Below are 12367 nucleotides of genomic sequence, written 5' to 3' on the forward strand. Positions count from 1 at the left end.
AAGTGTCATCTCTGTCGCGGCGATAAACATTGTATTTAGAACTAAACTAATACACAGAGGAGTAATCTTGCTTCAATATAAGGTCGCAAATGAAAGCGAGAATTTTTATGTGAATTAATGATAAGGATTTTAAGGTCGTAGTGTATAACAAAATAAAGAAAATCAGTAAAGTGACGAAGGAAATTTATTTGGACTTCTGGTTCCGTTCTCTTTTTCCAATAGAATTTCTGGGTGCCCACACAATCATTTAGGTTTTGAGTTGACTGAAAACAATGATCCCACATTGTATTTCAAAAAGAAAAGAAATTCTACTTATAAATTTAAGTTTTTTTAAACAATTTTTTTTTAACAAAATAAATGCGTTTTAAATTCGAGCAAATCGCAGTGTCTTTGGACGTAAAACTATTTTGTCATGATTTATTTGAAGTAAGTTTGATTAATTTGGCCGACGTTGCATGGTGATTGGAGGTGCCAGGGCGCCACCTTCAAGGTGACATAACCTTTGTCCGTGGAACTGCAACTGTAATAAAACGTCTGGCACACAACGTAACGTTTGTCGCTATGTGCGGCAGCACATGCGGCCACTATTTGAGGCAGAAAATTGCCTGGTTTCAACTTCTGTTTGGTCATATGCTCAGGTCTTGTTTCAAAGTGATGCCTCAGTAACCTAGAAACACTATTTTTCTCAAGTGAACCGAATCTATCGGCGCTAGCAAACTCAACCCACACTTTGCACACCTTGCCACGCGAAGTTTCGGTTTCAAAATATAGTTGATTTTGTCTCCTAGTACGTCTCAAAATTGTGCATTTTAGCCGCAGCCCGCCTACAATATGCTATTGAAATAAAACTAGTTTAAAATATTTATGAATGTTCTAAATGCTTAAATATAAACCTGTATAACAAATACAAATTGTAAAAAAAAATATTTCTTTTAAACAATGATGATGATTGCAAGTGTGGTAACTAGTGTCACCTAGTGCCACTTGGGCGAATCATCAAAAACTCGCTAAACTTGGCAGGCATGCTGGATGGATGGATGCGAGGGTTACGGTGTTATGAGTCATGCAGTCATACGGTGTGGTCTAGCTTGTGTGGTTGTGGTCGTGTGCGAAGTTGCGAACGCGAAATATCTTCCGAGGATACCCAATTCACCCACGACCTTACAAGGTAAACATCCTTTCGACCCTGTCCTACGCTTCCGAGCCGTTTTTCCCCGCCGTCATCGGCACGGGCGCTAGGCTTATAAGACGCCAGCGTCGCCTGCCAGGCCAGAGCACTGATCACGTAGCTGGGATTCAAATTTGCTTTCATTCACTCCAATCCCACTCAATGCCGCCTCAAATCAGTTTTCAGTGCACGTCGATTGACATTTCACGTTCGGCGTACACGAGCGTCTCGTGCGTCGACGATGTCACGCGACGCTAGCACCGTCTTCGTGACATTCTGAACCCACCGCACTTGTTTATTAGACGGGTGGACCCGTCGCGTGGGGCGTATGCTTTCTGAAACGCATGCGAAATTAACTTCCTCAGTCGACAGTCGTCACTTCGGCGCCTCGGCTGCGTCGACAGGGCGGCCAGGCGTTGATAAACCGACAGTTTTTATCGGGCGCTCGCTTCCGTCGATAACTCGGCAGGAGAGCAAAACAAATTGCGTTTCCCATCAAAACACTACTCGACCTGCCGATAAAGAGACGATGCTTCTTCTTAAATTGGTGGTCTCGAAGTCAACTCGTCCTCGGACTGAATCTTTCTTAGGTCCGAACGCCTCTTTTCTTGTTTCGCGGCGTTCGAAGCTTCCTTACATGCGCTCGCGATGTCTGGTTGCAGGGGGGATCTTCCTGTGGCCGTGAAATCAAACGCGTACGAACAGGGACGCCGGTAGACCAGTTTTGGCTTCCCCGAGTCCTCGAGCAACGCAATTTGCAGTGATTTATTCATCGTCTTGTTTGGGCGGTTTGGAGAGCCGCGGCCAGTCTGGGTCAGACGCTGGCTTGGAGCGACGTCTCGGTGACTAGCCGTAAATTGCTGTTACGACGACGGTTTGAGGTCGGACTGCTTTGGGAAGTCGTAGCTTTTAAAACACGGCTGAGACGTTCTGTGTCCTCTGTATGACACCATAACCCCTGCAAGTGCGCTCCGGTTGCGTGCACAAATCGATGGCATGGCGAAATGTGTCTATAAATGGATTCGACACGGTTATCTACACTATCCCAATTAATCGAACCAATTGTGTTCGCTTGATCTCTCTCTTTCTCTCTTTTTTTTTAATGCCGTTGAGAATGTTTTATTGACGTAATGTTATAATGATGTTTCTCTGGCTTTTGGTCCATTTCTTAAATTATTGTCCAGGGGCTAGTTTCCAAACGCATTGTGATTGTTCAAACTTTGATATGACGAAAGTAATCCCTGGAGAAGGGGAACAAGAGGGACAAAGGACAAACATGTTTGTCCTTTGTCCCTCTTGTTCCCCTTCTCCAGGGATTACTTTCGTCATTCTTGTCCAGCTCGCTTGCACCTTTGCATTTAATTGCATTATAAAAAAAAAAAAAAAAAAAAAACAACTTTGATATAATCTTTAATGTAAATCACATTTCTAAAAGTATGGGTTAACCAGTTAGCTTCTAAACATGCGTCGGCATTTAAAAGAATAAACATTAATGGGAAGGAAAGAGCACCTCGGTTTTAATAGTTTGTTATTTCTCTCATTTCCCATCTTCTGGCTTTTTTAGAGCCTCTGAATAGGATATGCTTAGAGTAGCTACGGTCCATTTCCCGACTTTCTTGTGGGCGCCGCCATTTTGGTGCCTACTCGAAAGTTCAACTTCCTGAGCTTCTTACACTGTGTCAGGAAGCACAGGTGATGTCATACAATTCTTGTTCAGACTGTTATTACATTTCAATTTGACTAAAAACCATTTCCTGCCTACTCGGAAATGCAACTTCCTGAGCTTATTACACAGTGTCAAAAAGCACAGGTGATGTCATACAGCCCTTGTTCAGACTGTTATTACATTTCAAGTTGACTGAAAATGGTTTCCCGCAATTTTAGATAGAGGTTCAGGCAACTGGAACCATGATTTTAGGTTCCAAAATAGCCAAAGCATCGCTACTCTGAAATGTAGCTTACTTAGTGGCTCTTGGTTTTCTATTCAAGGTAGTGGCTAATTATAACTTTCATTGGTTCCTGCGTTTGCAGCCGTTGGCGTATTGACTCGCCGAAACCATGTCTGAGATCTTGTGATAATGTCATGCAGTCTAGCCACCCACAAGTTGCACCTTATGCCACATTTTAATCTGGCAAGAGCCTTCTCTTAAAATTGTTTCACACAGCCCTTTTTTTTTTACGTTACATTATATAACGAAAGCTAACGTCTGCTTATGCCACAAGTCACCAGGTTATCTGTGCTTTACAATAAAGGGATACTTCAACGAAATTTCAAATATACCTGTCGTGTTCGGAAATAGGCTGAATATGATCCACAGTATTCGTAAATGAAAATTGCACGTTTGTATCTTAAGCCTGATGGCTATATTTTTCGTTATAAACGGCCCACTTTGGCAAGCGCTCGGAGAGTAGCGAGCGGAGATCACGGGACATCTGGCGCAATTGCGATGTAAATTGTCTCAGGACGAGAAAAGCTGCAACAAGGCCGACATCGACAGGATGTTCTATCCGTTCCAGCCACCAAAGCAGCCGAAGCACACCATTGATCGGGACACCGCAAGCAACCCCAAAAACTGCTTTTGTGTGAATTTTGAATGACGAATTAATCTTCCATAATCTTGTAGAGGTACAACAGCGATGTCTGGGACACACAGAACAGGGTTCCGGTGAGAGGGGAGTTCCTCCTTCCCCCTCTCGTGGTGGCCTGAAAGTTGGTGAGATTATGTTAGGTTCGAGGCACGTATAGTTCTAGGCGAGACAGGCATTGTCACTACCTGTCTAGGTTCCATTACAAACGAGGCTTTAGCAACATCCACCGGTTACCCTTTGCTAATGGTTTAATTCGTTTGAAAATTCATTTTCGTGTCTTTCCGAACAAGAGATTGGCGTGTCCTATGTGATGCTATTCCCTTGAACATGTATAGACCAAGAAATAATCGTCGAAATTTCGTTGTAGTAGCTCTTTAAGTGTGGCTACCAGTTCAAGGACATGGCCTGGCACGTGACATTGGAGACACAAATATTTCGGCGACTTGCACATAACGCAAGGAGGCTGCTGTGTGAACCAGTCTTTATGCGGTGTGAATCGCACATGCGATGTGAATGCCCCTCTTTCTGTCCCCACATTTGATGGGCTGCGACGGAAGACGCTTTCGAAGAGAAGCTCTTTGGTCTGAGCTGAATAGAACATCATTTAAACGAACGCAAATGAGGCTGCGTATAATTGAAACAACTGATAAACTTTGTTGGATATTGTTTGATAAGCTACATGTGGAAGTTGCAGCTGGTTATGCTAGATGCTAGACTCGCATATGATGCCTGCAGCTGCAACCTCTTATTTCTCGGTACTTGTGTGTGGCCATAAAAATAGGCATGTGGCCTTTTTTTTTTTTCAGTTTTATTGTGCCTCTCTTCAACTCACACTTGACATTCTTCAGATGTGATGTTCTACCTGCAAAGAACACATGTTGGGTTGTCTTCCAAAATGTTAAATATAAATTTGAGCAGCATGTCAAAGAAGTGTTACGGAGTAGGAAGAGAAATGTGCTAAGGCTTCTAAATAATAAGACTGAAGAAACTTAGAAAATGTTTTATGTGTTGTTTCTCTTTGATTAAAATGTCTATGTGAAGAGTCTCTCTGGGCGATAACTGAGGTTCCAGTCATGTGAGAAGAACCCTAAGGGTTCCAAATTAGTTCTTCATTGGGGCATGTCTACCTGTGCCCTGCATTGGATTGGTATGTAAGACCCTTAAATTTAATTTTGAAGGCCTGCTCTGACAAACTGAAAGAAAGTGCATGAAGATGACTAATTTGTCACACTTATAATTGTTGTCAGAATGATAAAATATGTGTAACGGTTTTGAGAACAGGGTAGGTGTTGAGTCATGGCAAGAACAGAGTTGTAAACATTACTCCAGAAATGTACCTAAAAACTAATCCAAAAGTTCACTACAATCAAAATAAAAGCAACGACAATGCCACTGGGACAACCGTGCTTTGTGTGTTTCGAGGCAGCCAGCTCAACGAGGAGGTGAGCTGGGCAAATTGCTTTTGACTGTATAATCACAGATGCAAAAATATAGGTGCTGATCTTTTTAATTTGTGATTACTTTTCATAGCTATTCTTTGGGTCGGTGTACAATGTGCGGTTGTCTCAGTGATTTTGTGGTTGCAGTGGTTTAGTCATACTTTACCAAAAACTTCCAGATTGAGATATTTACCTCTAAATTCTCAGTGGTTGCCTCCTGAGTATGCATAAGTACTTTTCCACGCAATACCTTTATTTTTATATATAAATAATGAATGAGAAATGATTTGATTACAAACATTGTTCGGTTGCTTGTGGCAACATTTTAACTGTTAAGGATTACAAGTAACACTGAGATGCTGTCCTTAGTTTGCTCATTTGATATATGTAATAAGCCAATAAGGGGGTGCACTACTTCCTATCAAAGTGGTAGTCATCTAGATGTTCATCGTAGAACAGCAGTACAAGGTCAGGTTTGCATTGTGCATGTAATTCCAGTTTCGTGAAATATGAGGGATACAAGAGCCTTATGTAGTAGTTCCATGCCAGTATGGTGTAAGCAGGCACCTTCATTCTGAAGGTGATCATCTAGGAACTAGCGAGCGCAACACTTACACCACAGTATCTCCATCGCTGAAAGTTGCAAATGCCATGCAGAGTGCAAGTTTGTCCACTTCTTTTGCAGGCTTTTGTGGTGACGTCAGAATGCCAAGCTCTGATTGGCTAGATTCGAGGTCTACCAACTATCCGGTTGAGGGATAGTTGGTAGACCTCAAAGCAAGGTGCCTTGAGGTCTACACACTATCCTTCAATCACAGCCAGTCAGAGATCAGTGTTCTGACCTTACCACAACCCCTGCAAAAGAACCAGACAAACCTGCGCTCCACATTCTCCTATGTCTGCGTATTGGAAGAACATACTAAGCCAGCCCTACCTCATACCATCTCTTAATTCTATTTCGAAACTTTGAATCTTGGGGAAGAGACTCTCTTCCAGCTCTACAGATGTCGAAGCACAACCCCGAAAAGGTGTTCCTAATATTAGGGCCTTTCCATTCTGACTGGTGCCTCTCCTCAGTTTGTCAGAGGCAACATAAAAGTACCTGCCGAAAAGCAACACGTCGTAGTTACCATAGTCGCTGACAGGACGAGAACGCCAGTTTGTGTGTCCTTCAAATGCCCAGCCTCCAGCATGCCTCCGGCCATGCTTCAGCCTTCAGGGATGCTTTAACTGTGTGCACGCACTTGAGGTGCACGAGACACGGAAGCATTGTCCAAGGTAGGAAGCTTGTGCTGAAGGAGGTACAACCAAAGATCTTCTCTGCCGTTAACACCGTGTCAGTGACTATGTGCCAAGAAGGTTAGGGAGAGGTGGAGCTCTGGTTGGAACGATTAGTTGATAGACCTGAAGCTATAGCTGCCTTTGCTTCCACCGCACTCGTCGAACGTGAAGACAAAGGCAGCTGGCTTTAGGTCTACCCACTAGTCATTCGAACCAGAGCTCGGTGTTCTGACGTACCTCTGGTCTCCTCCCTCAGTTTTTCGGCACACAGACATTTCATTTTAGGTACACAAAAAGTACCTTGTTTACAATTTGCAGTCTGTAGGACCTAGGTGCCCTGCAATCCTGCTCAAGAACAATACTTTTTTTTTACAACACTTTGGGTGATATAATTACTTGTCGAAGGGATGGAAAGATCTGTATAAAGGAAGTGCTAATTAAGTAACGTGATATAACTTGACGAACCAGTGCAAGGGCACGTTTCAGCGAAAAATAATTTTTGTGCCAATACACGCCAGAAATAATGCAAGGTCCATCTTCACTGCTGCTTCCGTATGCGCTAGATACTGCAGCTTCCACTCGGGGGCCATAATGGGACAGTTTGAGCTTCCATAATATATAAGGGCAGCATTAACAAAATATTTTTGTAACATGGTAGTTTTATTAGGTGACTTGAAAATTAACTTTGTGGTTGCTTCGTAATTAGAAAATGAGTGTAGGTCCCCTTTCTAGCTATTGAATGTGGTCACTCAGTTACAGCATTACTCGATGTTGGCAAACTTCCAACGTGACACAGACACTCCCTCCTTCTTGATCGTCTGTCATCAGTTGATTGAAATGCAGTCTTTTCTGCACGCTGTCACAGATCTCCACAACATGAGTTTTGAAAGCAGCTGCGACCTGCCAAAAAGGTGGTGTTTTAGTCATTGAGTGACAAACATTGGGGGAAGGGAAAGGTACAGCTAGATCCAGTTTCTTAGACTGTGATTGCCCGGTGCAAGGTATTCAGGCACCATAATCCAATCCAATCCAGCTCTTACATGCAAGTGTTTGGGGGGTTTTCCAAATGATGGTATCTAGTAGCGTTGGTTGTAACCGGTGAATGTTATGCATCTTGTGAGATAATATCTGGTGCCAAAGAATCCTTGCTGCAATCTGTTTGTTTCAATGAGTGAGTGTTGCTTGAATGACTTGCTTCCATTTAACAGAAGTTTGCCACTGTTCTGATCTCCTGTGTGCATGATAAACCCCAGAGGCAGTATGATAGCGAAATCTGAAATCAACGAGTGATCATCTAGAAGAATCTAGACAATGCTTTATCGGGAGGAATGAACCTCTTCTTATCAGAACTATGCTGGAATTTGTTGATCTAGGAGAATGTTGACTGCATGTTATCACAAACGTCAGACCTCTGAGTCGGCCTGAGGTTACGAGCCTGCATGCTTGCCCACAGAAGGCAGAGCCGGGCATCTCTGTCAGACGCACTGACGCGGAACTTTCGCCGTCCTAATTGCGCAGGCGGCATGTGTGGCGGAAGCAAGCATCAGTCCCGATAAGATCCATGCAGGAAGCACATCAGCTGCTCAAGAAGCAGGAAGTGGGCATCGATTTTCTGCCCGGGACTGCACGCTCGCAGCTGCCCATCGATTCCGTAAGCGAACGTGCCACCCCTTCGCAGTTGTCTTTTTATGCTTGAGTTGCGTAGGTTCATTGTTCATTTTACACTGTTCTGTTATGCTTACTCTGCCACCAATTTTGTAACCAAACGTGACACCCCTTTACCTTTGTTTGCTTGTTTGAATTGTGGAGACCCATTGTTCTTTTTACGAAGATCGCTGTTCTGTTATACTTACGGTGCCACAGATTTCCCTGCTTCATGTGTTTGTGATTGAAATTTGTAGATTCAGTGTTAATTTTACGCAAGTCACTTTTTCATCACACTTGCGATGCCGGCTTAACCCATCCATTTTTTTGGGGGAGCACACCTACTCTGCGATGGTGTGACTCGACTTTATTTACCAGAAAGTGTTTGAAGGCTGGGATACTTGTCCGGAAAAGCAGCCTAAAAGTGAAAGAAAATTGCGTCATGCACATACCATTGCACGCTAATTTTTGGTAAATTAGCCACACATGGGAACTTTCCGCACAAAAATCTCAATATGGTTTGAATTAAAACACTGTTACGATTTTCAGGCTGTAAATGTTTTTTTGGGAACTAGCATGCAGCGAGTTTGATGAATTTCAGTTTTCAGATTGCTTTTCCAGCTGTGGGGCAGTTTGCATGTATGGGATATGAGTGCTGATTTGTTGCTCTGGCATTGCCTTCTTGTTTCTAGTTTGTAAGTAAGTATGCAAGGTTTCCTTTTTTTTTATAATGTGGTGGAAGAGAGGAATCTCACAGATGTGCTTGTTGTGAAGCTAGCTGTACTCACTGCAGCGGTAAAAGTTGCGCTCACAGGCAGCAGTTATCAGTGTTAGTGACCATTGGCCTGCGGCACTTGTAAAGCCTGCTCCGCGCTCCTCTGAGAGCCGTAAATCCCATCTGACGTCACCAGTGCGTGCCTTCTTTCAGGGTATGTAGAAAGAGGTGCTTGTACTGTCCCATTTTATGTTTGTTTCCTGTTTCTACATGTCCTGATGGCCACCAATACACTGTTCAGTTCTTTTTGCATTCTTTTTTTTTTCTTTTCTGCTATCTGTCACTACCTTGGTGCATTGCATAAATCATACAAGTACATATAGCAGGGGAAAAAAAAAGAAACATAAGAGCTGTTTCAGTAGTAAGTGCAAGAAATTATTGACATAATTTGTTTTCTGTTGAATGTCATCTTATTCTTATGTTGTTGACTAAAACACCAATCTTAAGAGGCACTGTAAACATTTCGGTATGGGCGTAACGCCTCATCAGAGTGACCCAACTCTCCGGAGTTAAATAAAAAAACAAAATAAATTGTGAAAAAAAAAAAAAAAAAAAACTTGAGTACTTTTTTTGCATGTTTAACTGCTCTCATTAGAATCTTAGAAACAAATCTGTACTTCATATTCTCCTGCTTTCTGCTACACAACACCAAATATGGATGCTTCTTTTTTTGGGGGGGGGGGGGGGGGGGGGGGCATTGAGGTATAAACAGCTAAACAGCTAGTAAAAGTTCTGAAGAATGAATGCTATTGTCATCAGGCAATAGATGATAAAACATATCTGACAAAAGGACAAGTTGAATGGATAACATGAATGTGACAAAGATTTGGGCATATACATCTTTTCTTGGGTGTGGGATGTCTTCTTCAGCAATTCAAGAAAAAAACAAATCTGCCAGAACTTGAGAATGAGTGTCAACTGTCGCCTATAGCATGTAGTGCAGTAAATTGGTGGTGGAAATGCAAGGGCACATGTCTATAGCCCAGTGTCACTTGTCCTTGCTTTATGGTTATAGCCTCGATTCATTTTCATGTTAAGTTGAAGAGCAGAGGCTGGACTGTACTTGGCGTTTTGCTGGTCACTGCCTTAAGGCTGTGAATTGATTTTTTTTTCTTCTTCTGGACGCTGGTCACTGCTTTAAGGGGCAACACTGCTTCTAGAGCTTTTTTACATTACTTGTGATTCAATTCAACTGAAATTTACATAGCTTATTTGCCATTACAATCTGACTACAAATATGCACGTGGTTTTAATGTAACCTAATTAGTTTTGTTAATGTTGAAAATTTAGGAAGGATTGAGGCAAATTGAAATACTGAAATAAGAAAATAAACATTTTTCAGTGAGCTAAAAGGTATGTGGGAACCAATAAGGCATAAATGAAAGCCATAGGATGCTTTATATACTTTTTAGTACACTTTTGAACTTTCCAGTCTAAAAATGGTTTATTGCAGAATGCCTAAAAGCCACCTAAAAAAAAAAGCCTGATACCCAATTTAATATATTTGTACCCCTTATTGCATATGTCAGGGGTGGCCAAACCGCGGCTCGCGAGCCGCATGCGGCTCTTTGCTGGTCCAAGTGCGGCTCGCGGATCCCTCGTAAAGGGACCCCCCCCCCCCCCCCCCCCCCCCCTTTCGCCCCTTTCCGCTTTTTCCCAGGAAAAAAAAAAAGATTTCAGAATAAAGCACACTGCAGCTTGCAGTTTGGCAGCCTTTCCCATACGTACAGTCGTACAGCCTTGTGCCCCCATACCTACAATCAGACTCTGAACAAAATTCAAGTTTGAACCCCCCCCCCCCCCGCGGCTCTTGGAAGTTCCATGGTTTTGTTTGCGGCTCTTAGGCCAGCCAGCCTGGCCACCCCTGGCATATGTCATACGTACACCTACAAGAGAGAAAGAAAAATTTGAAGATTAGTTACGGTATGGTGCAAATGGACATATGGCTTCCATAAAATAGCAAAGGGTTTAAAGCTCAGAAATTATATCAAAAAGCATTTACAAACCCATTTTACTTTGTTTTTAAGACAATATTTCAAGATTAGCGAGACTTGTTTAACAAATATCCTTCAGAATGAGATAAGTGCCTGCAAATCTTGAAAAAACACAATTTCAAAAATGTGTTTTCTTAGTATATTTTTGCCTCAAAGAGCAGTGTCTCCCCCTAAGGCTGTGGATTCTTTTTTTTTTTTTTCTGGACGCTAGGTGTTTTTTTATCTAACTAAGGCTCGCATGTTTGCACAGCTTTTGGTTCTTCTCCATTGTGATTCTTGACCTCGGCAGTTGCAGCTGCTATCTCTCAAAACTCTCCCCGTGCTTTGATGAGGCTAAACACACAAGTCTGCACTCTTGGGCAATCTTTGACACCGGAGCTTGTGTCTGTAAACACTTTGGCGCTGTGATTCGGTCACCTTTTGCAAGCGTCTCCAGACAATGCACAGAGGGATTGCCTTTTAAAGTTGCATTTCCTAACCCTCTTACCAATGATGAGGATAGCAATGCTTCATCTCATAAGCTGACTGCAGTGTCGGCAATGTGCTTTGTTTTCATGAGAAGTCACGGAAGAAATTTTTTTTTCAAAGCGGTGGTGTGACAAAAATTGGTCGCACCAAGTGATTTGGGGAAGACGGCAACGATGTGCACGCACACACCGCGTGACCTTGTGGTAATAATCTGGTGTGGACATTCTGGACTCCATCATGCGCCATATATCGAATTGCTGTAATGCATCCAGAAAATTATTAAATATTTAAAGATGGATTTATTGCTGAAGCTCACTTTTTGCGATGTATTTAGGAGATCCCATTGCTCGTTCGGGTACTTACGAAAAATTTACTCTTTTCCCCACAGGAAACCAGAATGATGCGCGAGAAACGACCCGTCCCGAGTTGTTCCGCCGCAGCCCTGCATCCAGCTTAGAGCCGGCGACGTGCTATAAGTCGAGCCAAGCAGGCTCAATCCTCGCTGTGCGAGTCTCCGATTCGGTCGCAGCCGACGATGGAGGAGAAACGCGTGGCGGACTATTTTGTGGTGGCGGGACTGCCGGAGAATCCGCGCTTCCTGGAGGAGGACTTCTCGGCGGTGCAGTCTCCGCGGGCGGCCGACACCCTGCTTCCGGTGACTGACCTGGCAGTGATAATCCGCAGCCAGGGAGAGACGCCGCCCGCTGGATACGAGTGCCTGGAGACGACGCCACTCGGGTTTCCCGCAGACTTGAACCACGGCAGCTTGCGGAGTCCGAGCATTTATCTGTGCTACCGGAGGGGCAGGGACAAGCCACCTCTCGTCGACATTGGGTGAGCCTTGGATTGGATCGGATTTGTACCCAGTTGGCTTAGCCGAAGGGAGAGTGTCATAAGGGGGTGGGGGGCAAAACAATGTTTGACACTTCGTTGAGAGTTTCACCTAGTCTTTTTAGTGAGCTCTTGCCATGTTGGGGCCAGTCTACCTTAGATGAACTTAAAAGAGAAT

General features: G+C 43.4%; 1 protein-coding gene across 1 annotated transcript in view; it reads left to right on the forward strand.

Moving 5' to 3' along the window:
• The first annotated feature begins 1041 nt into the window (after nucleotides 1–1041).
• The window catches only part of LOC115314117 (DENN domain-containing protein Crag), a 77126-nt gene continuing 65800 nt past the window's right edge, over nucleotides 1042–12367 (forward strand). Inside the window, exons 1-3 of the mRNA XM_029973163.4 lie at nucleotides 1042–1168; nucleotides 7996–8128; nucleotides 11747–12192. Coding sequence (XP_029829023.2) covers nucleotides 11894–12192 — 299 coding nt within the window. The 5' untranslated portion in view covers nucleotides 1042–1168; nucleotides 7996–8128; nucleotides 11747–11893. The remainder of the gene's footprint in view (nucleotides 1169–7995; nucleotides 8129–11746; nucleotides 12193–12367) is intronic.

The sequence above is a fragment of the Ixodes scapularis genome, unplaced genomic scaffold, assembly GCF_016920785.2.
Source record: "Ixodes scapularis isolate PalLabHiFi unplaced genomic scaffold, ASM1692078v2 PGA_scaffold11__112_contigs__length_91849675, whole genome shotgun sequence".
Lineage (NCBI taxonomy): Eukaryota > Metazoa > Arthropoda > Arachnida > Ixodida > Ixodidae > Ixodes > Ixodes scapularis.